Source organism: Ranitomeya imitator, chromosome 2, assembly GCF_032444005.1.
Source record: "Ranitomeya imitator isolate aRanImi1 chromosome 2, aRanImi1.pri, whole genome shotgun sequence".
Lineage (NCBI taxonomy): Eukaryota > Metazoa > Chordata > Amphibia > Anura > Dendrobatidae > Ranitomeya > Ranitomeya imitator.
This window is the reverse complement of record NC_091283.1, coordinates 68234157-68260151: the sequence shown is the minus strand read 5'-3', so window position 1 is coordinate 68260151 and position 25995 is coordinate 68234157. Positions and strand designations below refer to the sequence as shown.

The window sequence follows — 25995 nt, the reverse complement described above, 5'->3', positions numbered from 1 at the left end:
AAACGAGAGCCGGAATTTCGAAGCTCAGGAAAGGCAACCTGGGGAACACCTTGGAGTGTAACACACCCTCTCTCTACACCCCATACCCAATTTGAAGGCCTAATGCAGTGTAGTTTCCAACAACTACTAAACGAGAGCCGGAATATCGAAGCTCAGGAAAGGCAACCTGGGGAACACCTTGGAGTGTAACACACCCTCTCTCTACACCCCATACCCAATTTGAAGGCCTAATGCAGTGTAGTTTCCAAGAACTACTAAACGAGAGCCGGAAGATCGAAGCTCAGGAAAGGCAACCTGGGGAACACCTTGGAGTGGAACACACCATCTCTCTACACCCCATACCCAATTTGAAGGCCTAATGCAGAGTAGTTTCCAAGAACTACTAAACGAGAGCCGGAAGATCGAAGCTCAGGAAAGGCAACCTGGGGAACACCTTGGAGTGTAACACAACGTCTCTCTACACGACGGAAGGGCTGATTCTTAGGAAGGAAGGCTGTTGGAAATAAGCATTGCGCGTCCGAGGGTGATTAGATTCTTATTAGGTATATACTCACCCTCGGACGCGCCCTGCTTCTTTATTTGGAATGAATGTTTATTTGCAATGTGGTGTTGACTTTCTCTATTATTTTGGTAATTAATGATTTTATTATTTTCATTATTTTGCATCTTCTCGGCAATAATATAAAGAAGACGCGACAGGACAACACTCGGTGGATGCCATATGTGTGTTTTCAATTTAAAAAAACTTTCAGTTAACTACTTGCAGGAGAAAGTAATTGTAGCTGGTGGCCATTTTTAGTACTGTACCAGATTTTAGTTGTGTGTTTGTTTTTAATGTTAAAATGTCTGCATTTGATATCTCACCAGTATTTTCTTTTTTATAAGCAAAATACTTATTTTTATATTTTCTGATGTTGGTTCCAGGGGTACACGGCCAGCAGTGCCCTGGTCAGTGTAGTAGTAGTTGAAAGAATGGACCGCAGACAGGCATCGAAGGCCTAAAATAATAACACATGGCTGTAGGCAATTTTAAATTGGTTCCAGGGGTACACGGACAGCAGTGGTGTGGTCAGTGGAGGCCTAGTGGAAGGAGTGACCGCAGACAGGCATCGAAGGCCTAAAATAATAACACATGGCTGTAGGCAATTTTAAATTGGTTCCAGGGGTACACGGGCAGCAGTGACCTGGTCAGTGTAGTAGTAGTTGAAAGAATGGACCGCAGACAGGCATCGAAGGCCTAAAATAAAAAAATTGGGCTGGCTGTAGGCAATTTTAAATTGGTTCCAGGGGTACACGGGCAGCAGTGGTGTGGTCAGTGGAGGCCTAGTGGAAGGAGTGACCGCAGACAGGCATCGAAGGCCTAAAATAATAACACATGGCTGTAGGCAATTTTAAATTGGTTCCAGGGGTACACGGGCAGCAGTGACCTGGTCAGTGTAGTAGTAGTTGAAAGAATGGACCGCAGACAGGCATCGAAGGCCTAAAATAAAAAAATTGGGCTGGCTGTAGGCAATTTTAAATTGGTTCCAGGGGTACACGGGCAGCAGTGACCTGGTCAGTGTAGTAGTAGTTGAAAGAATGGACCGCAGACAGGCATCGAAGGCCTAAAATAAAAAAATTGGGCTGGCTGTAGGCAATTTTAAATTGGTTCCAGGGGTACACGGGCAGCAGTGACCTGGTCAGTGTAGTAGTAGTTGAAAGAATGGACCGCAGACAGGCATCGAAGGCCTAAAATAAAAAAATTGGGCTGGCTGTAGGCAATTTTAAATTGGTTCCAGGGGTACACGGGCAGCAGTGGTGTGGTCAGTGGAGGCCTAGTGGAAGGAGTGACCGCAGACAGGCATCGAAGGCCTAAAATAATAACACATGGCTGTAGGCAATTTTAAATTGGTTCCAGGGGTACACGGGCAGCAGTGACCTGGTCAGTGTAGTAGTAGTTGAAAGAATGGACCGCAGACAGGCTTCGAAGGCCTAACATAACAAACTTGGGCTGGCTGTAGGCACTTTTAAATTGGTTCCAGGGGTACACGGGCAGCAGTGGTCTGGTCAGTGGAAGTCTAGTGGAAGGAGTGACCGCAGACAGGCTTCCAAGGCCTAACATAACAAACTTGGGCTGGCTGTAGGCACTTTTAAATTGGTTCCAGGGGTACACGGGCAGCAGTGGTCTGGTCAGTGGAAGTCTAGTGGAAGGAGTGACCGCAGACAGGCTTCCAAGGCCTAACATAACAAACTTGGGCTGGCTGTAGGCACTTTTAAATTGGTTCCAGGGGTACACGGGCAGCAGTGGTCTGGTCAGTGGAAGTCTAGTGGAAGGAGTGACCGCAGACAGGCTTCGAAGGCCTAACATAACAAAATTGGGCTGGCTGTAGGCACTTTAAATTGGTTCCAGGGGTACATGGGCAGCAGTGTATGGTCAGTGGAAGTCTAGTGGAAGGAGTGACGGCAGACAGTCTTCGAAGGCCTAACATAACAAAATTGGGCTGACTGTAGGCACTTTTAAATTGGTTCCAGGGTAACACGGCCAGCAGTGGCCTGGTCAGTGTAGTAGTTGTAGAAAGAAGGGACCGCAGACAGGCTTCGAAGGCCTAACATAACAAAAATGTCAAAACAATGGTATTGTCAGTGCCAGGCATTGAAGGATGTCAGCGCCTAGACTACACATTGGTGAAGCTGTGAGAGATAATTTTGCTAGTGGTAGAGCACTGTTTGAGCTGGGGGGGGGAACTGTCTTGTGGCCGGCGTTACAGGCACAGGGCCCCTCATATTACAACGGTGTGTCTGACGTTGGGTGCGCACCACCACCGCCAGAGACACTTTATTGTACTATGAGGGACCCAGTGGCAGTGCCGTCGACCAAAAGCGGCCACACCCACCTCTTCAGACAAACAGCACTCTCAAGGGTCCAAGCGCAAAGTGGCGATAGCACGGCCCCGTGTGGGGAGTTTGGCCATTTCGTGAGGTGGAAACATGTCGTATGCTGGACAATCAGGTGAAGAAAATTACGAGATTGGAAAAGTCATTCAGAATAGTCCACAGGCAAGACCTTTTCATAGGAAAGCTAGGTGTCAGCCGGGCAGGGTGGGGCAAAAGATTTTGAAATCCAGTTGTGGTTCATTTTAATGAAGGTTAGATCATCTACATTTTGGGTAGCCAGACGAGTCCTTTTTTCTGTTAGTATTGAACCTGCAGCACTGAATACTCTTTCTGATAGGACACTAGCTGCCGGGCAAGCAAGCTCCTGCAATGCATATTCTGCCAATTCTGGCCAGGTGTCTAATTTGGATGCCCAGTAATCAAATGGGAATGACGGTTGAGGGAGAACGTCGATAAGGGATGAAAAATAGTTTGTAACCATACTGGACAAATGTTGTCTCCTGTCACTTTGAATTGATGCTGCAGTACCTGTCCTGTCTGCGGTCATAGAAAAATCACTCCACAACCTGGTCAGAAAACCCCTCTGGCCAACGCCACTTCTGATTTCTGCCCCTCTAACACCTCTGGTCTGCTGGCCCCTGGAGCTCGTGTGAGAACGATCACGGGCGCTGTGTGCAGGGAATGCCAGAAGCAAACGGTCAACAAGAGTTGATTGTTTTGTTGCTAATATTAGTTCCAAGTTCTCATGTGGCATAATATTTTGCAATTTGCCTTTATAGCGAGGATCAAGGAGGCAGGCCAACCAGTAATCGTCATCGTTCATCATTTTTGTAATGCGTGTGTCCCTTTTGAGGATACGCAAGGCATAATCCGCCATGTGGGCCAAAGTTCCCGTTGTCAAATCTGCGGTTGTGCTTGGTTGAGGGGCAGTTGCAGGCAAATCTACGTCACTTGTGTCCCTCAAAAAACCAGAACCCGGCCTTGCCACGCCACCAATTTCCCGTGCCCCCGGGAAAGCTTCCTCATTAAAAATATACTCATCCCCATCATCCTCCTCATCCTCCACCTCCTCTTCGCCCGGTACCTCGTCATGTACACTGCCCTGACCAGACAATCGCTGACTGTCATCAAGGCTTTCCTCTTCCTCTGGTGCAGACGCCTGATCCTTTATGTGCGTCAAACTTTGCATCAGCAGACGCATTAGGGGGATGCTCATGCTTATTATGGCGTTGTCTGCACTAACCAGCCGTGTGCATTCCTCAAAACACTGAAGGACTTGACACATGTCTTGAATCTTCGACCACTGCACACCTGACAACTCCATGTCTGCCATCCTACTGCCTGCCCGTGTATGTGTATCCTCCCACAAAAACATAACAGCCCGCCTCTGTTCACACAGTCTCTGAAGCATGTGCAGTGTTGAGTTCCACCTTGTTGCAACGTCTATGATTAGGCGATGCTGGGGAAGGTTCAAAGAACGCTGATAGGTCTGCATACGGCTGGAGTGTACAGGCGAACGGCGGATATGTGCGCAAAGTCCACGCACTTTGAGGAGCAGGTCGGATAACCCCGGATAACTTTTCAGGAAGCACTGCACCACCAGGTTTAAGGTGTGAGCCAGGCAAGGAATGTGTTTCAGTTGGGAAAGGGAGATGGCAGCCATGAAATTCCTTCCGTTATCACTCACTACCTTGCCTGCCTCAAGATCTACAGTGCCCAGCCACGACTGCGTTTCTTGCTGCAAGAACTCGGACAGAACTTCCGCGGTGTGTCTATTGTCGCCCAAACACTTCATAGCCAATACAGCCTGCTGACGTATGCCAGTAGCTGCCCCATAATGGGAGACCTGGTGTGCAACAGTGGCAGGTGCGGATGGAGTGTTTGTGCGACTGCGGTCTGTGGACGAGCTCTTGCTTCTGCAGGAGGACGAGGAGGAGGAGGAGGAGGAGGAGGGGGTGCGAACGGCTACAGACAACTGTTTACTAGACCGTGGGCTAGGCAGAACTGTCCCAAACTTGCTGTCCCCTGTGGACCCTGAATCCACCACATTTACCCAGTGTGCCGTGATGGACACGTAACGTCCCTGGCCATGCCTACTGGTCCATGCATCTGTTGTCAGGTGCACCTTTGTGCTCACAGATTGCCTGAGTGCATGGACGATGCGCTCTTTAACATGCTGGTGGAGGGCTGGGATGGCTTTTCTGGAAAAAAAGTGTCGACTGGGTAGCTCGTAGCGTGGTACAGCGTAGTCCATCAGGTCTTTGAAAGCTTCGCTTTCAACTAACCGGTAGGGCATCATCTCTAACGAGATTAGTCTAGCTATGTGGGCGTTCAAACCCTGTGTACGCGGATGCGAGGCTAAGTATTTCCTTTTTCTAACCATAGTCTCATGTAGGGTGAGCTGGACTGGAGAGCTGGAGATCGTGGAACTAGCGGGGGTGCCGGTGGACATGGCAGACTGAGAGACGGTGGGAGATGGTATTGTTGCCGCCGGTGCCCTAGATGCAGTGTTTCCTACTACGAAACTGGTGATTCCCTGACCCTGACTGCTTTGGCCTGGCAAAGATACCTGCACAGATACAGCAGGTGGTGCGCTAAATGGTGGTCCTACACTGCCGGAAGGGATGTTGCGTTGATGACTAGCTTCATTGGCCGAGGGTGCAACAACCTTAAGGGACGTTTGGTAGTTAGTCCAAGCTTTCAAATGCATGGTGGTTAAATGTCTATGCATGCAACTAGTATTGAGACTTTTCAGATTCTGACCTCTGCTTAAGGAAGTAGAACATTTTTGACAGATGACTTTGCGCTGATCAATTGGATGTTGTTTAAAAAAATGCCAGACTGCACTCTTTCTAGCATCGGATACCTTTTCAGGCATTGCAGACTGAGCTTTAACCGGATGGCCACGCTGTCCTCCACCAGGTTTTGGCTTTGCCACGCGTTTTGGGCAAGATACGGGCCCGGCAGATGGAACCTGTGGCGATGTTGATGCCTGCTGCGGCCCCTCCTCCTCCTCTGCTTCAGAACTGCTGCCGCCTGCACCCTGTTCCCCCAATGGCTGCCAATCGGGGTCAAGAACTGGGTCATCTAATAACTCTTCTTGTACCTCCTGCGCAACTTCGTCTGTGTCACCGTGTCGTTCGGTGGTATAGCGTTCGTGATGGGGCAACATAGTCTCATCAGGGTCTGATTCTTGATCAGCACCCTGCGAGGGCAATGTTGTGGTCTGAGTCAAAGGACCAGCATAGTAGTCTGGCTGTGGCTGTGCGTCAGTGCACTCCATGTCAGATTCAATTTGTAATGGGCATGGACTGTTAACTGCTTCACTTTCTAAGCCAGGGACGGTATGTGTAAAGAGCTCCATGGAGTAACCCGTTGTGTCGCCTGCTGCATTCTTCTCTGTTGTTGTTTTTGCTGAAGAGGACAAGGAAGTGACTTGTCCCTGACCGTGAACATCCACTAACGACGCGCTGCTTTTACTTTTACCAGTTTCACGAGATGAGGCAAAAGAGCTAGAGGCTGAGTCAGCAAGATAAGCCAAAACTTGCTCTTGCTGCTCCGGCTTTAAAAGCGGTTTTCCTAATCCCAGAAAAGGGAGCGTTCGAGGCCTTGTGTAGCCAGACGACGAACCTGGCTCCACAGCTCCAGACTTAGGTGCAATATTTTTTCCCCCACGACCACCTGATGCTCCACCACTACCACTACCCTCATTACCAGCTGACAATGAACGCCCCCGGCCACGACCTCTTCCACTAGACTTCCTCATTGTTTTAAAAACGTAACCAAACTAACGTTATTTGTTGCAGTCACACAACTTACACGGTGAGCTATAACTTCAGTATGATTTAGCTACCCCTTTACAGGTTGGTGAGACCACAGCGAAAATCAGGCCCAATGTTACACACTCTTTTTTTGGTGGCTGCAAATTAGAGAGATGCCCCACACGCAGGACTGTCACTGAAGCACAAATGTTAATATTAATGTCACACTATTATTTTTTTTTTTATTTTTATTTTTTTCAGGAACACTTTAGAAACCCCCCAAAAAAAAAAAAAAAGATTTTTGCAGGGAGAATTTAGAAAACAAATGTAACAAACTATATGCTTTCTATGGGCCACTGAGTGAGAGATGACGCACACAGGAATCAGGAGTGGCACACAAGCCCAGAGGCCAATATTTTTCTACCAATGATTGATGGAGTTATTTTCTCTGGTAGATTTTGGAACCCAAATCAAGGAAAAAAAATGTAGGCTTTCTATGGACCACAATTGGAGAGAGAGAGAGAGAGAGAGAGAGAGAGATGGCACACCCAGGAGTCAAGACTGGCACACAAGCAGAAAGGCCAATATTAATCTCCCACTGTTTTTTTTGGTTGTTTTTTTTTTTTTTTTTCAGGGAGACTTTAGAAAAAAAAATAATAAAAAAAATATGATTTTATCAGGAAGAATTTAGAAACCAAATAAAATAAAATGATTTTTTCAGGGAGAATTTATAAAACAAATAAAAACAAAAATAGGCGTTCTATGGCCCACTGACTGAGAGATGACGCACACAGGAGTCAGGAGTGGCATACAAACCCAGAGGCCAATATTTTTCTACCAATGATTGATGTAGTTATTTTCTCTGGTAGATTTTAGAACCCAAATCAAGGAAAAAAAATATAGGCTTTCTATGGACCACAATTGGAGAGAGAGAGAGAGAGAGAGAGAGAGAGATGGCACACCCAGGAGTCAAGACTGGCACACAAGCAGAAAGGCCAATATTAATCTCCCACTGTTTTTTTTGGTTGTTTTTTTTTTTTTTTTTCAGGGAGACTTTAGAAAAAAAAATAATAAAAAAAATATGATTTTATCAGGAAGAATTTAGAAACCAAATAAAATAAAATGATTTTTTCAGGGAGAATTTATAAAACAAATAAAACCAAAAATAGGCGTTCTATGGCCCACTGACTGAGAGATGACGCACCCAGGAGTCAAGACTGGCACACAAGCAGAAAGGCCAATATTAATCTCCCACTGTTTTTTTTTTTTTTTTTCAGGGAGACTTTAGAAAAAAAAATAATAAAAAAAATGTGATTTTATCAGGAAGAATTTAGAAACCAAATAAAATAAAATGATTTTTTCAGGGAGAATTTAGAAAACAAATAAAACCAAAAATAGGCGTTCTATGGCCCACTGACTGAGAGATGACGCACCCAGGAGTCAAGACTGGCACACAAGCAGAAAGGCCAATATTAATCTCCCACTGTTTTTTTTTTTTTTTTTCAGGGAGACTTTAGAAAAAAAAATAATAAAAAAAATGTGATTTTATCAGGAAGAATTTAGAAACCAAATAAAATAAAATGATTTTTTCAGGGAGAATTTAGAAAACAAATAAAACCAAAAATAGGCGTTCTATGGCCCACTGACTGAGAGATGACGCACCCAGGAGTCAAGACTGGCACACAAGCAGAAAGGCCAATATTAATCTCCCACTGTTTTTTTTTTTTTTTTTCAGGGAGACTTTAGAAAAAAAAATAATAAAAAAAATGTGATTTTATCAGGAAGAATTTAGAAACCAAATAAAATAAAATGATTTTTTCAGGGAGAATTTAGAAAACAAATAAAACCAAAAATAGGCGTTCTATGGCCCACTGACTGAGAGATGACGCACCCAGGAGTCAAGACTGGCACACAAGCAGAAAGGCCAATATTAATCTCCCACTGTTTTTTTTTTTTTTTTTCAGGGAGACTTTAGAAAAAAAAATAATAAAAAAAATGTGATTTTATCAGGAAGAATTTAGAAACCAAATAAAATAAAATGATTTTTTCAGGGAGAATTTAGAAAACAAATAAAACCAAAAATAGGCGTTCTATGGCCCACTGACTGAGAGATGACGCACCCAGGAGTCAAGACTGGCACACAAGCAGAAAGGCCAATATTAATCTCCCACTGTTTTTTTTTTTTTTTTTCAGGGAGACTTTAGAAAAAAAAATAATAAAAAAAAAAAGATTTTATCAGGAAGAATTTAGAAACCAAATAAAATAAAATGATTTTTTCAGGGAGAATTTATAAAACAAATAAAACCAAAAATAGGCGTTCTATGGCCCACTGACTGAGAGAGAGAGAGAGATGGAACGCTTAGTACTGGCACACAAGCCCAAAGGGCAATATTAATCTCCCTTTTTTTTTCCAGGGAGAATTTCTAAAACCCAAAAAAAAAATAAAATAGGCTTTCTATGGCCCACTATTTGTGAGAGAGATGGGACGCTCAGGACTGGCACAGATGGCACGCTCAGGACTGGCACAGAAGCCCAGAGGCCAATATTAATCTCCCTTTTTTTCTGGGAGAATTTATAAAACCAAAAAAATATTTAAATAGGCTTTCTATGGCCCACTATTTGTGAGAGAGATGGCACGCTCAGGACTGGCACAGATGGCACGCTCACAACTGGCACACAAGCCCAGAGGCCAATATTAATCTCCCTTTTTTCAGGGAAAATTTATAAAACAAAAAAAAAAAATAAATAGGCTTTCTATGGCCCACTATTTGTGAGAGAGATGGCACGCTCAGGGCTGGCACAGATGGCACGCTCAGGACTGGCACACAAGCCCAGAGGCCAATATTAATCTCCCTTTTTTTCAGGGAGAATTTATAAAACCCCCAAAAAAAATAAAATAGGCTTTCTATGGCCCACTATTTGTGAGAGAGATGGGACGCTCAGGACTGGCACAGATGGCACGCTCAGGACTGGCACAGAAGCCCAGAGGCCAATATTAATCTCCCTTTTTTTCTGGGAGAATTTATAAAACCAAAAAAAAATTTAAATAGGCTTTCTATGGCCCACTATTTGTGAGAGAGATGGCACGCTCAGGACTGGCACAGATGGCACGCTCACAACTGGCACACAAGCCCAGAGGCCAATATTAATCTCCCTTTTTTCAGGGAAAATTTATAAAACAAAAAAAAAAATTAAATAGGCTTTCTATGGCCCACTATTTGTGAGAGAGATGGCACGCTCAGGGCTGGCACAGATGGCACGCTCAGGACTGGCACACAAGCCCAGAGGCCAATATTAATCTCCCTTTTTTTCAGGGAGAATTTATAAAACCAAAAAAAAAAATAAATAGGCTTTCTATGGCCCACTATTTGTGAGAGAGATGGCACGCTCAGGGCTGGCACAGATGGCACGCTCAGGACTGGCACACAAGCCCAGAGGCCAATATTAATCTCCCTTTTTTTCAGGGAGAATTTATAAAACCCCCAAAAAAATAAAATAGGCTTTCTATGGCCCACTATTTGTGAGAGAGATGGCACACTCAGGACTGGCACACAAGCCCAAAGGCCAATATTAATCTCCCACTGTATTTTTATCAGGGAGAATTTATACACCCCACAAAAAAAAATACAGAAAAATGAAAAGGCTTTCTATGGCCCACTATGTGAGAGAGATGGCACACACAGGGATGGCACTCTAGCAGAAATGCCAAATTGCCAATCTTAATCTCCCACCAAAAAAAAAAAAAAACAGGGAATGTCCTACAATTACTATCTCCCTGCCTGCAGTAATCTCAGCCAGGTATGGCAGGCAGCTACTATCTCCCTGCCTGCAGTAATCTCAGCCAGGTATGGCAGGCAGCAATAAGGAGTGGACTGATGCACAAATGAAATAAAAAGTGTGGACAAACAAAAAAGATAGCTGTGCAGAAAGGAAGGAACAAGAGGATTTGTGCTTTGAAAAAAGCAGTTGGTTTGCACAGCGGCGTACACACAGCAATGCAGCTATCAGGGAGCCTTCTAGGGCAGCCCAATGAGCTACAGCGCTGAGGGGAAAAAAAAAAAAAAAAAAACTTCCACTGTCCCTGCACACCGAGGGTGGTGTTGGACAGTGCAAATCGCTGCAGCACAAGCGGTTTTGTGGTTAATGGACCCTGCCTAACGCTATCCCTGCTTCTGACAAAGCGGCAGCAACCTCTCCCTAAGCTCAGATCAGCAGCAGTAACATGGCGGTCGGCGGGAACGCCTCTTTATAGCCCCTGTGACGTCGCAGACAGCAAGCCAATCACTGCAATGCCCTTCTCTAAGATGGTGGGGACCAGGACCTATGTCATCACGCTGCCCACACTCTGCGTTTACCTTCATTGGCTGAGAAATGGCGCTTTTCGCGTCATTGAAACGCGACTTTGGCGCGAAAGTCGCGTACCGCATGGCCGACCCCGCACAGGGGTCGGATCGGGTTTCATGAAACCCCGACTTAGCCAAAAGTCGGCGACTTTTGAAAATGTTCGACCCGTTTCGCTCAACCCTACTCACCACTGCAGTTTGTTACAATCCATCAAAATTACAGTAGATGTATACTTAGAGCTATCTCAGTAGTCTCAACACAGACAGACACACACACACACAGACACACAGAGATCATACTCACCCACCGCGACACTGTGAAGACTGAACCACTTCACCTCTGGATCTTCAGTGGCTGAAGATCCAGAGTGATGTCCTGCCGCATTCCACGGTGGAGAATCCTCTTCTCACTCCGACATCGTGGCTCCGCCTCCTTCCTCGAAGGTAGCTGAACAAACTCTCATCTGATCTAATCTGAGGGAGCGATCATATAGCTGAATAGGTAGCAGCTAGAAGCTTCTGTTGGGATCAGAGAAGGCTGCGGCATGCCATAAGTCAAGCATTAGGTACAGGGAGGGTACTAAGGAAGTCTGGCTAGGCTAGCCAGGTCAGTGGATGCTGAAGCAGATCAGGTGTCATGACTCTGCCACTCTGCGGCAGCCACTGAGATGTAGGACCGTAGCCAGGTCCCTACACTTTCAATAGTTTCTCTTTTGTTAAATGTTCCTTATCATTAGAAATGGTTCACAGCAAAGAGACGTGTATTTGACATGTTTTGAGATATTTATTAGTGATGAGCAAATATACTCATTACTTGAGATTTCCCGAGCACGTTCGGGGGTCCTTCGAGTATTTTTTAGTGCTCGAAGTTTTAGTTTTTAGCGCCTCAGCTGAATGATTTACATCTGTTAGCCAGCATAAGTACATGTGGGGGTTGCCTGGTTGCTAGGGAATCCTCACATGTACTTATGCTGGCTAACAGATGTAAATCATTCAGCTGTGGCACTAAAAACTAAAACTCCGAGCACTAAAAAATACTCGGAGGACACCCATAGCGTGCTCGGGAAATCTCGACTAACGAGTATATTTGCTCATCACTAATATTTATCCCTATATTGGTGGGAGGCCCCCGCTTGGTGGGTGGCCCAGGGCCCGGGCCCCTTGGGCCCCCCCCTAAATCCGGCCTGACAAGGAACAAATACCACAACACCATGTCCAGACCACATATTACCACCACATAATGACCTAATACTGCAATACTAATCAGTAATAAAAAAAAACAATACTATCACCATAAGTGCCATTATACACAGGAGATCTGTACTTAGTATGCAGTATCTGTGTTGAGGTTATACAGTGATCACTGGTGACATTATACACAGGCGCTCTGTATATAGTATACAGTGAATAGTGTCAGTGTATAGGTAACACACTGACTCACCAGTGACGTCTCTAGGTGAAGTCCTTCATCTTTCATCCAGCGCAGACCGCCATCACTTCTTCCAGCCAGGGCTCATCTGTGCAGGAAATAACACAGTTATCTCGAGCTCCGCTTGCAGAACATATCACTTAATTTTTCCCAACTTCTACATTACACCACATGAAGAAAAAGTGGCGACATAGTGTCACTCTACACAGTAACAGGCCTGCCCCCTCATTTAAAATAGTATACTCAAAAAATAAAATAAATACATCACTGCAGCAATAATATCCCTAAATTAGTCCCTATGGTAATAATATTCCCCATCCTGGCCCCTGTGTGTCTTATTCCTGGCTTAAGCCATATGTTCTCCCATCCTGCCCTCATGAGTATCCATTCTGCCCCATATGATCTCCCCATCCTGCCCCATCTGTCTCCATCGTATCCATCCTGCCCCATGATCCTGCACAGTCTGTCTCCAATCCTGCCCCCAGTGTCTCCAATCCGGCCCCGTATCTCCATTCTTCCCCCTATGTCTCCAGCATTTCTGCCCCAGTGTCTCCAGCATTTCTGCCCCCAGTGTCTCCAGCATGTCTGCCCCCAGTGTCTCCAGCATGTCTGCCCCCAGTGTCTCCAGCATTTCTGCCCCCAGTGTCTCCAGCATTTCTGCCCCTAGTTGGTCCAGCATTCAGCCCACAGTGTGTTCAGCATTCTGCCCCCAGTGTGTCCAGCATTCTGCCCCCAGTGTCTCCAGCATTCAGCCCCCAGTGTGTTCAGCATTCAGCCCCCAGTGTGTCCAGCATTCAGTCCCCAGTGTGTCCAGCATTCAGCCCCCAGTGTGTTCAGCATTCGGCCCCCAGTGTATCTAGCATTCTGCCCCCAGTGTGTCCAGCATTCTGCCCCCTGTGTGTCCAGCATTCAGCCCCCAGTGTGTAGCATTCAGCCCTCAGTGTGTCCAGCATTCAGTCCCCAGTGTGTGAAGCATTCAGCCCCCAGTGTGTCCAGCATTCTGCCCTTAGTGTATCCAGCATTCTGCCCCCAGTGTGTCTAGCATTCTGCCCTAAGTGTGTCCAGCATCTCTGCCCCATCTGTGTCCAGCATCTCTGGTTTTGATCTCCCCGAGGTCATTCATCCTTATGTTTATAACCTCTGATTGGCTGGCGGCTGTTAACTATTGACGTGCGGGCATGGGCAAGGGATGGGGAAGTGGACATTATGCTGATGGTGCATGCAGAGGACGAGGACGTGGCCAAGCTGAAAGTGTGCCACAACAAAGGCCCATATCTTCCTGCTCAACCTTCCTGTCCCTGTTTTTAGGGGACCGCATCACACCACTATTGAAGCCAGATCAGTGTGAAACGGTTGTTGCTTGGATAGCAGATAATGCTTCCAGTCACTTAGCCATCACCACCACCACATTTTCCACATGGTCAAGACTGAGTAGCTGTAAATTTGTACCGCATATTACTCACCCTGATCCTCCTTCCTCCTACCATGCCGAGGGCCCTGAGACAACTGATCCCACACCTGGACACTCCGAAGAGCTGTTCAGTTTTCCCTTTAAAGATTCTGGACTCTTGGCCGGTCAACTTGAAGTTCAGCCAGATGAGATCACATGTAGTGATGCCCAAAGATTTGAACAGCCACGGTCACACAAAGGCGATGGTGGGAATGTGTCACAAGAGGTGGATGATGATGAGACACAATTGCCAGAAAGTCAGGAGGAGGAGCAGGGTGTGGATGTGGAAGACGAGGTGGTGGATGACATATTAACTGACCCAACCTGGCAGGAGGACATGCAGAGCAAGGACAGCGGCACACATGGGGAAGGAGGCATAGCACCCCAACAGGCAGTAAGAAGCAGTGTGGTGGTCACATACAGAAGGCGTGCATCCGTTCCTCATAACTCCAACATGATGGAAGGTGCCATTCCAACTCTTAGATCTTCACGAGTCTGGTTATTTTTAAAGGACTCTGACAATAACTTCAAACAGGCCATTTGCAGCACCTGCCATGCCCACATCAGCAAGGGTAGCAAAACTACCAGCCTGACCACCACTAGCATGATCAGGCACATGGCAGCAAAGCACGAAACTTTGTGGGCTGAACCCCAGGCTCCAGGAACACTGTCTGCAGCTCACTTAACTGCTTCTTCCACTGCTTTGCATAGAAGCCAATCCCCAGTCCACGGGGCATGTGAAGATGCCTCTTGCCCTGCACCTGTTGTTGCTCACAGTCAACCAGCACCATCATCAAGCCTGTCCACAGCGCAGCGCATCCTTCAGTTGTCTATGCCCCAGTCATTGGAACACAAGCGGAAATACCCAGCCAATGCCCCACAGGCCACAGTACTAAATTCTAACATTTCTCATCTGCTTTCGCTCAAAATGTTGCCTTTTAGGCTCGTTAAGATGGAAGCTTTCCGCAACCTGATGGCGGCGGCCGTCCCAAGGGTCACCATTCAACACTATTTCTCCCGGTGTGCCATAACGGCATTAAACCAGCACGTGTCCCACAACATTACCCGTGCACTCAACAATGTTGTTACTGGGAATGTCCACCTAACCATGGACACATGGACAATTGCTTGTGGGCAGGGATGGTACATCTCACTGACGGCACACTGGGTTAACATAGTGGAAGCCGGGACCCAGTCAGTTGTTGGGATGGAACACATCCTCCCCACACCGAGGATTGCGGGCCCTACGTCAATCAGGGTTGCCCCCACAGTCTACATATTCTGCACCTCCTCCTCCTCTTCAGCCTCCATCTCTGAAATGAGCACATCAGTCAGAAGCTGGTAGCACTGCAGCACTGCCTCAGCCAAGCGGCAACAGGCTGTGCTGAAGCTAATCTGCTTAGGTGACAAACTGCACAATGCTGAAGAGTTGTAGACAGCACTGAAAGAGTAGTCAGATATTTGGATGACACTGCTGAACCTACAGCCAGGCATGGTCATGTGTGACAATGGCCGGAACCTAGTGGTGACTCTGAGGCAAGGTGAGCTTACACACGTACCTTGCTTGGCCCATGTGCTTAACCTCATGGTTCAACGTTTTCTCAAAAGCTACCCAGAGCTGCCGGATCTGCTAGTGAAAGTACGCCACCTGTCTGCCCATTTTAGAAAATCAGCTACAGCTTCAGCGTCCCTTGCCGTGCTTCAGCAGCATTTGCAGCTTTTGGCTCACTGACTGGTGTGTGATGTCCCCACGTGTTGTAACTCTACACTGCATATGTTGGAAAGGATTTCTGAGCAGAAGAGGGCAGTTGTTGACTACCAGCATCAACAAGGCCGTCGTTATTCAGTTCAGACTGAACACGTAAGACTTCAGGAGTGGACATGGATGTCAGACATATGTAACATCCTCCAAAACTTTGAGGACTGCACCAAGATGGTGAGTAGTGATGACGCCATAATTAGTGTCACCATCCCGCCTCACTGCATTCTCAAAACCTCTCTGCTCACAATTAAAGAGGATGCATTGCAGGCGGAGCACGAGGACATGGAGCAAGGAATCATACAGTGTGATTACACTCAGCCCAGCCTCATGTCATCCAAACATGGAATGGTAGACAATGAGGAAGAGGAGAAGGAGGAAGAACAGGAGCTACTTTCATGTACTATAGATGGTACTACAAGTACAGCTGTCATACCGTCTGTTCAGAGTGGATGGCCTGAGGACAGGAGGAGGATGAGGAGGAGGAGGATAGCATGGTCAGTAGTCCTGTTGTTGAGGACACTGAAGTCTTGCCTGCTAGCAATCTGGCACGCATGGCTGACTTTATGTTGACCTGCGTTTCACGTGACCCTCGCATTATAAAAAATTTTGGTGACAATACTGGTTGGTGACACTTCTAGACCCACGCTACAAGGGGTGTACTAAAGTGTTGCAGTACCAGAGGGCCCTTGTAGCGGAATTACTAAAAAAAATTCCCATCTGAGAATGCTGGCAGCAGACGTCAGAGTTTGCTGACAACCAAGGAGTCCAAGCGAGAGAGATAGAAGTACAATTCAGCTCAGGCAGGGGAACAATAGCAAAGTTCTGGGACAGTTTTCTGTGCCGCCACAGAGGCAAGGGGTGCTGTCACAAGAAGTGCAATGTTTGGGAAGATGCTGAGGGAGTACCTTGCAGATTGTACCAATGTCCTCCGTGATTCCTCTGTGCCTTTTAATTATTGGGTATTCAACCTGGACACATGGCATGAACTGGCTCTATGCCTTGGAGGTCCTGGCCTGCCCTGCTGCTAGCGTTCTGTCAGAGCGGGTTTTTAGTGCCGCTGGTGGAATTATAACAGATAAGCGCATCCGCCTGTTAACTGAAAATGCTGACAGGCTGACTCTTTTAAAAATGAACAAGGGCTGGATTGGACAAGACTTCTGTACACCACTGAAAGAAAACAGCGAAACATAACCTCAAATACATTGTCTTTTTTTGTGGAGGTGTATTCTCATGCACCTCTTCACAACCACACATGGGTATATGCTTCCTGATTTGGTCTGTTTGGTGATATCCTCCTCCTTATCCTCATCATCCTCATCATCCAACTAAAGCAATTGTTACCATCCACCTCTCGTGTCTCCCCTTTTCCCCATAGTTTGTAAGCTTGCGAGCAGGGCCCTCACTCCTCCTGATATCTGTTTTGAACTGTATTTCTGTTATGCTGTAATGTCTATTGTCTGTACAAGTCCCCTCTATAATTTGTAAAGCGCTGCGGAATATGTTGGCGCTATATAAATAAAAATTATTATTATTATTATTATCATCCACAACCACTAAAACACCAGGGGGAACGTATTCTGTGATGCAAAAGTCACTCATTTTTTGTGCATGGATATTTTTAGGATGCCTGTTAATAATTTTAAACCAAAAAAATGTTTACTCCCCCAGGGGGAAATGTTTGTCAGCCCAAACACTTAGTGTATGGGCATTACGAGTCTAGGACACCCGCTCCTTTGTAATGGGACAGTTTTTTTTATGAGGCCCTCCTCCATGTTTCTTCCAAGGGGGATTGTGTTACGTGCAAATTTGGGTCAAGGTGGCCCTTGCATTCAATGCATAAGGAAACAGTATGGCTGGACCAACTGAAGAATGTGAAGTGGGTTTTCCTGTGGCCATCCAGTACCTGGGTTCAAAAGCCTATTGGAGTACATATGACTTGGTAGCAGGGCAGGCCTTGCATTCAATGAAACATTTTTTTAAGGAAGCCCTCCTGTACCTCTCGTGAAAGGTGTATTGGGGTGAGTCATAATTCTTGGCAGCCCAGCCACTCACTGCATAGGCAATAACAGCATAGGAGACCCACTGTTTAATAATGGCCCTTTAAGAATATTAATGCTGCCTGATGCCTCTCTAAAAAATAGGATTTGTGACTTTAAGAGTCCCTCTTTCATGAATGAAACAAGATGTGTCTCCTTATGTGTCACACACCACATGGCCAGCTTGTTTTGTTAAATGTTACAATGACATTTACCAGTAAATGCATTTGTATTGGTTGAAAGCAATGTTAAAGTTGAGAAACGCATCAAAAACGCTGCGTGTGAATATAGCCCAAGTGGTGGAGGAACATTTTGGTCTGGGGTTAATTATTTTGCCTTATATATAAGTCACTACCCTGGAAAGGATGTACCTTAACTTGTTTCCCAGCAAAATCCATTTTGGTTTAGTTTTTGTATGTTTTTTGGTGCACCTATAAAACTGGCGTGAAACTCTGACAACATTGCTTACAGCTGTAACGTAGGAGTCAGGAATGCTTCCAGGGGCGATCCCCATGATGTCCCTGTGTCATTTGAGCAGTGTTTCCATCATTTTCACATGTTTTTAGACCTTAAAAGGACCTTCGGGGGGGATCGCGGTAAAAATACTCGGGTCTCCCATAGACTTACATTGGACTCGTTGCTCGGATCGAGTACCCAAGTATTCCAATCTGCTCGACTCGAGCAACGAGTACCCAAGCATTTTAGTGCTCGGCGCTCGCCCATCAATAATGCCGTAATGACAAAACCCAAAAAACTATGTCAGACTTGAGGGTTTTTTTACAGTTTTGCTGCACTTGGATTTTTGTCAACATTTTTAGTACAATATATGGTAAAATGAATAATGTTATTCAAGACTACAATTTCCTTCCCCCAAAAAGCAAGCTCTCCTATGGCTATGTTGATGGGAAAATTAAAAAAAAATGTCTCTTGGAACAAATGTGAAAAGTTTCTGAGTCATTAAAGGGGTAAAGAATGTTTAGAATGTAGCATTACTTCAATGAACCTTTATGAGGGCATTTTTTAGGACTGGCGTTCAACAAAATGGAAGACCTCCCTAGGGTAGTTGCAAAGGAAATAGAGTCAGCTGGGTACATTCAGGCGTCTGTGGGAATTTGAACAATTTGCACTTTGCTTTGCACAAATCTGCAAATATGGCCACAGCCATTTGACACTTTACAAGTCATTGAATCAGCCAGAAAAAAGGCTTATATGGCCTTGGGAATACCAGGATGGGCCCTGCAGCTATTACATCACATGATATAGCACAGCCAATCGGGAAGGACTATCATAGCCTAAAGAAAAGCAGAAGCAGGGACTGAAGCAGCCCTTTTCAGAAAGGCTAATGTATAGCGCAGAGGACATCAAAGTCCACAACTTAGCCACAGAGATAGGGAGAAATACATGAACAAATTCTTCAGACCGTGTGTGTGACATCACAGCAGTAAAAAAACATTCCGTCTGTTCATAGTCAAACATGTTGAGGTCACCTTGAGATTACAAAAGCTGTGTTAGCATTAAAGAGCTTGAAAGGGGTTGGATACAGTAGGGTATTCCACACGTCTTTCACAGCATTGGGAGAAACTGCGATTTGCTGGAGATCGAACATTTTGGATAAACTTTAATTTTTAAAAGATTTTCTGATCTGTTTACAATACCATACACGGACTATACAGAATAGTAATGCTGCTTCATAAAAAGAAAACACTTGATATTTGTTACTAAAAATGGAGAACCACTTCTAACCCACAATGACACAACCTGGCACTTAACTATACTGTAATATCCTAATTGCAGCAATACCTATTTTCAGAGGAGGACAAAGACTAAAAAGGGCACCTGAGCAAGAAAAGTATATGGGCCCCTTACAGTTCATTAGATGTTGTCCTTGGTGGGATTTGAACCCAGGACTAGAGTTGAGTGAATTTGATCCGGTCAGGGCTTATTCAGCAAGCTATAGCGCTTACCAAAAAAACTTCAGCGGAAACCCGGCTTCCTGGAATGCTCCCGATAATTAGCTGTTCGGCTCTGCAGCTGCATGTGTCATCACTGGGTGACAGGCATGACACATGCATGGACAGCCTGTGTGTTGAGGTCTCCATGCAAGTGTCGTGACTGTAATACAGCCGCGACACATGCAGCTGCGCCGCTAATCAGCCGGAGCATCCAGGAAGCCGGATTCCCTCTGCAGCTGTAGCGCTCGCCAAATAAGCCCTGACCCAATCAAATTCGCTCATCTCTACCCAGGACCCCAGTGCTGCAAGGCTGTAGTGCTAATCACTGAGCCAGGTTGAACCAATGGGATGTCTGCCTCTGCCTTTATTAAGGTCCTGGATGCCAAGAACACTCAATGGCACCTAGAAAACTTTTCACACTGATGTGGTGACAGAGGGAGCTCTCTCCCTCTGTTTAACCATTTATTCACTGCAGTCAGCATCTCAGAGACAGGAGCATGCATCTTTAATACATTCGGCACATGCAAGTGACCTATCACTATATCAGTTTGCAAGAACTATATAATATAGGGGACAAAGGTTAACCAAGACCTTCTGTTCAAGACAGTTGTGTTTTCATAAAAAGTCGCATACCTAGGAGGTTGTTTTGCTCAATCCTGAGCAGAATTCTCTGAAGCGCTGCAAGGAAATACAGCTACGAATTCTAGGATGTCTTCAAAGGCTAACGAGAATTCAAAATTTACTAAAGTTTTTTGGTTAAAAAAAAAAATTCTCAGAGTGTTTCTCCAGCCATTCTGTCTTCGTAATCTTTGGCCAGATAAGCTCTCTACCTTCTTATACATCTGCATGACAATGAGAACCAGAGAGGTGATACCAGACCACAGACTGGGGAAGGTCTTTTAACTAACGCCAAAACTACAATACCGTCAAAAATCTTTCAAATTCTCACCAGATGACACAAGACCCCAGTTTGGTTGCATTCTTATTTCCCAAACCGGGCAAATTGATGTTGGAAGGTCAATGATCCAATGGCGTTTATGATCAAAACCCTTTGGTAAAATGTTGTAAAGTCTTTACTGCCCTTACTATCAATCATACCTAACCCCTTGCAAGTGGCGAAACATTCAATTTTTACGTTATTTCCTTTTTGCCACCCTAATAATTTTTTCCAGAGCATATAAATTGGAACTTTCCCATTTAGAGCTCAGTGGTCAGCAGAACTGAACTCCATGAGAAGGGTAAGACATAAAGAAGGCTAAGACAACTTTATCTTCCCACTCGTGTTTTATGACTTACTTATCTGTGCTCCAAGTTTATAAAATAATGTATGCAAAAATGCTTATCTATAATCGCCTCCTCTGTCTCCCCATATGTTTCCCGAGTATTTCTTTATCTTGTGCCTTTTGACTTAGACCCGGTAAAGTTATGGAAAACTTATTTCTTCGGGGTTTTTTTTAAGAGACAATATACAACAGAGATAAGAAATTGTTAGGTAATTTATTAAACTACATCATTTCTCATGTCATATTCTTGGCTATCAGTCCAGTATTTTTATTGCCAATAAAAGTTAATTTATTATTTAAAAAAAAAGGATGATTATACAACACATTGGTATAGATGAAACAGTTCCAGATTCCACAATTTTTTATATACACTTAATATGATGGTACTATATAAGCATAATAATAATAATAATAATAATAATAATAATAATAATTTTCTAATTGTTTTGTAGCAACATTTGTCAATATTTTCTCGCCGAGTTTACATGATTAGTTAATACAGAGCCAGACTGGGAATCACCTTTGGCATTTTATATTTTTATTTTTACATCCACAAATATCATTATTTGTCTCTCTTGATATCTGCAAGTTGCCATGTAGAAAACGAGGCACAAAAATGAGCGTGGGTCAGATTGCATCAGATAGTCAAGTAAATGATGCGGATTTTTTATGTTTTATGGGAATATTATTTTTATCTTAAAGGGGAGTTTCTACCTAAAAATGACATGTTATATTCAAATAAATGGGGTTGTGTTGGTTGTAGTTTCCTTCACAGTGAAGGGAACATTGCCTGTAAAATCAGTAGGAATACCCATTTTTTCGCACTCGAAAACCATAGAGTGTCATCCTCCAACCTTTATACATATAGTAGGCGAAGTATTTTATCTTTAATTAAAAGTATTTTCTATCATCCTGGTTCGACACATGACTGTCAGTCAGTGAAGGGAGCTTGCTGATTGACTATTTCAAAAACTAAGCTTAAAGGGGTGGGCCAAAACTAACACTAAATGTCTTTCTATTTAAAGTAATAATCCAATTGCTTTTCTAGTAATGTACCTTAATTAAAAATCCCCTACAGTTCACTCACTATTCTATCTAAGTGCTTTATTTAAAAATAAAATCATCAGGGGGCCAGGAGCTGCGATCACTGTGGTCGCAGCTTTTGTCCACACCCTGAAGCAAAGCGTCAGTAGAAATTAAGCGTCAGAATGGGCTGAGCTGGTCGCTGCTGTACTAAGCATGCATTAGTTGTCAATTCCGACATTTGCTCAATAGGGTCTTGTCACTGTGCGGTATTCTTTTTAATGCACAGTGACAGTGCGCTCCCTTGCCAGCTCTCATTGAGCAGCGATGAACTGTGAAGTGAGCGCACTGTCATGTGGATTGTAAGGCTGTAATCCAGGAAGCAGGAGAAGCAGAGACCCGCCCTGACCCCGAAACTGACATCACGTTAGCTATATTTTTATTTAGAACCTTTCTATAAAACCTCTTTAATTCAGTCTCTTAAAGTTACCCACCAAATAGAAATATGGCATAAACAATGGGCTAACTGAAACAAATAGGACAGCATTAATTCCATAAATTATTCTCCTTTTATGTACCTAAGTGTAGTTCAATAGCTCAGATAAGGAGATGTTTATCTACTCAGACCAGGACCTAATGCCAGGTCAAAATAGCAATTCTTTTTTCATTGTATTGCTACTGCTCCCATTTTATTTCTTTTATATCCACTACACGGTTCCAGAGATATGAACCTTTTTATTTAGTGGTTATTTTTATGGTCTTTACCAAAAGGGCGTGGCTTACAGGATTCTCTGGGGCGGGTCTTTAGGCTGCTCTGCATTATCATCCCATGAGACATGCCCCTTTCATAAGGACCATAATAAATAGCACTAAATAAAAAGACTCATATTTCTGGAACCCTACGGTGGATTTAAAAAAACAGAATATTCAGTGGAGCAGCTAGAATAAGAAAAGAGGAAAAAGTGGACCCTTTTGACCAGGTAATCTTTAATGTGCCACACACCTGTTGGTTGAATGAACACTCAGCTGTGACTCAACCTCTGCACACATACGTGTTCTCAATGGGGAGAGGGGAGTAAACCGCTGCCAGACACCTCTGGGGGAAGCTTATTTCATGTGAGAGCAAAGGATTGGTCACGTCCGGAGACCCCCATACACATGTGTATTGGGAGATGACCACCAAATGTAGAGACTGCTGATCGAATGTTCTCCTCTTTCCATTTGGAATACATCTGCACTTTCAGGTAACTTTTCTGATAAGCTGTCTTGTGTGTCGAGTACATGAGATATAATGCAATTTTTAGTGGCTAAAAGCTGCAGCAGTCTGTAAATGGATAAAACATTATGGGGCATTTCAGGGTCTTAATTAAAATAAATAAATAAATAAAAATAATCAAAAAAAAGCTCACCCTCTCTTTACTCCACATTTTCCAGCTCTGGGTCTGTGCACACATTTTTGAGGTTTGGTATTTGGTGCAGAAATTTCTGCATCTCTTGGCTAGAAAAACACAGTGTTATTAGGCTATGTGAACACGTTCCGAGTTTTTCGTGCTTTTTTGAGCGTAAATGCATACATTAAGCATCCCATTATTTTTAATGCATTCCGCAATTTTTCTGCACATGTTGCGCTTTTTTCCGCGATAAAAACGCATCGCGGAAAAATACGCAGCAAGTTCATTAATTTTGCGGATTTCTCGCTATTTATTGCATTTTGAAGCTCTGGGAAAAAAAACGCAAAAAATCGGCACAAAAACACCCAAAAACCGCGAGAAAAACGCATGCAGATTTCCTGTTCCTCCGGTTTTATTCAGGAAATTTCTGCATAAAATCCTGACGTGTGCACATAGCCTGAAATAGGCGCATTTTTTTGTGTGTTTTTTTTACATGCGTTTTTGGGGCGGATTTTTCCCCACTCATTAGCATTAGTGATATCTGCAGCAAAAATACTGAATACATTAACATACTGCAGATTTATATCTGCACCAAATCTGTAAGTCAAAAATAAGCAACGTGTGCACGAGACTTGAGGAATATCATGCACTTTGCTGGCATCAAGAAACCCTTCAGATTTTGTTGCAAATCTGTGCGGAAAAAACTGCGACAAAAACGTGACACATTTGCACAGGTCCTAAGACCACCAATCTGGAATTGCCCTATTTAGAGGATCAATAACCAATACTCAGCCTCGACGCCATAGAGGATCAATAACCAATACTCAGCCTCGACGCCATAGAGGATCAATAACCAATACTCAGCCTCGACGCCATTACTGCCTCTTACCGCTTTTCTGCTCTTTCTCCGTCTCATTGGCGTCCTCTGACACACTTTCATGTTGTGTTCTCCTTGAGCACCACACAGTTCCTTCTCTCTGTAAAAATCTTTTCTTGGAAATTTGTATCTTTCCAGTACTGCCCCTTAGGGCAGATCACACACATAAGTCAGACCGTCCTACTAAATTCGACAGGTCCTAACGACTTTGCTTTCCTTCTCCCAATGAAAGCATGACTGCGATCTTCCAGTGTTATACCTGTTCACGGTACTGACAGGTACTGCAATTCCGTTCCATTAAGTCACATTCACTCGGTCAGTATTTGGTCAGTATTTTCCATCAGTATTTATAAGCCAAAACCAGGAGTGGAACAATCAGAGGAAAAGTATAAAAAAAAATCACTTCCGAATTTTTCACCCACTCCTGATTTTGGCTTACAAATACTAATGGAAAATACTGACCAAATACTAAAAGTGTGAACGTGGCTTTAAAGTCAGTAAGAATTGCAAAACCACATCAAATTCCCCGTTAAACTGGTCATATTGGATACGTTCGTAGTTGTTTTTTTGTTTTTGTTTTTCAGAAATTGATGTATGCGAATTGCAGGTCCTTAATATTTCACATTACCATTCATTCCAATCTCAAAAAGTTTTTGTTCTCATTATCTTCTTCAGAAATTGTCCAAAGCATCAATGAGGCGCCCGTGTACAAGTACAACAAAAACCTAATTTTCACTTAAAAGTAGAAGTTTAAAAAAGTCTCACCCCCACCTACATTATACATACGGTCATCGTTGGGTTCTCCTGAAAAAAGAAATAAACGATCAACAACATCAATTATCTAAGTGGATAGAACGTGGTGTGTTGTTTTGGGAGGTCGGTATTTAAACTCACATCTGTTCTTTAAAATATATAGATAACTAAATGAATAGAAATAATGAAAAAAAAGCTCAGACTCTTTACTCTTTGTTACCCTATCAATGGGTAAGTTTTATCGTTCGAGATTGTGCAAAGTCTTCTTTATAAACAAGTGAAAGATATTGTATCTCTTTTGTTTTATCTATGGATTCATTCTCGGTTTTTACCTTCTTGCATCCGTTTAGCACTTGCTGTAATAAGTGATAACCAGGGGAGGTGCCGGTTACCAGTTACACACCTTAGAGAAGAAAAAAAAAAACACTGGCGGCTATTTAAGACGTGAAAGCTTCGCATAGCTACACTTTGCACAGGTACAGCAGAGGAAACAAAAGAAGCATCCCAAACTTCCACAGGTGTCCTCACCACGACTCCTCGGTGCCAGACAAGGAAGCCTTGAATTCGGATCATCATGGGTATGAAAAAAGTTCTAAAACAAGTGAAAGCAAAATGCTGCAGTGAAAATGAGGTGAGTGCTCACAAAACTACTTAAGTTCCTAAAGTGTTTGCAAATTGGATGAAATCGGTAAATGAATAACTCACGATGGGGAAGTCTACACTGGGTAAATAATGGAAACATCTACCGCCTATATAATGTCGTTATTAGGATTAAATTGCATTTACAATTTATGGCTGAGGTTGTGAGATTTGCCTTTTTGGATTGTTAATCATAGAGAAAGTCTTTTTTAAAAATATTCAATATCTTTAAAAAGTTTATCTCCGTAAGAACACATTCTTACTTTTTACAATACATATTACACATTAAATTATCAAATTGGTTCTTGCACTCAAATATAGTTTTAGAAGTAGGATCACTGTGATCCAGATTGCAACATGAATGTGAACACAAACATAAGATTGCTCAATAGCTTTTATTGATATGGTCTTGGATTGATGTA

General features: G+C 44.0%; 2 protein-coding genes across 3 annotated transcripts in view; one reads left to right on the top strand and one right to left on the bottom strand.

Annotated features, from left to right (window-relative positions):
• LOC138661925 (uncharacterized) overlaps positions 1-24704 on the bottom strand; it is a 76738-nt gene extending 52034 nt beyond the window's left edge. The window contains exon 1 of the mRNA XM_069746920.1: positions 24194-24704. Coding sequence (XP_069603021.1) covers positions 24194-24244 — 51 coding nt within the window. The 5' untranslated portion in view covers positions 24245-24704. The remainder of the gene's footprint in view (positions 1-24193) is intronic.
• The window catches only part of LOC138661924 (sodium- and chloride-dependent neutral and basic amino acid transporter B(0+)-like), a 59352-nt gene continuing 56119 nt past the window's right edge, over positions 22763-25995 (top strand). The window contains exons 1-2 of one of the 2 annotated variants that reach the window (XM_069746918.1): positions 22763-22893; positions 25285-25565. In XM_069746918.1, coding sequence (XP_069603019.1) covers positions 25509-25565 — 57 coding nt within the window. In that variant the 5' untranslated portion in view covers positions 22763-22893; positions 25285-25508. Of the gene's footprint in view, positions 22894-24870; positions 25058-25284; positions 25566-25995 lie in introns of those variants that run through there. The other variant, XM_069746919.1, reaches the window with a different exon arrangement.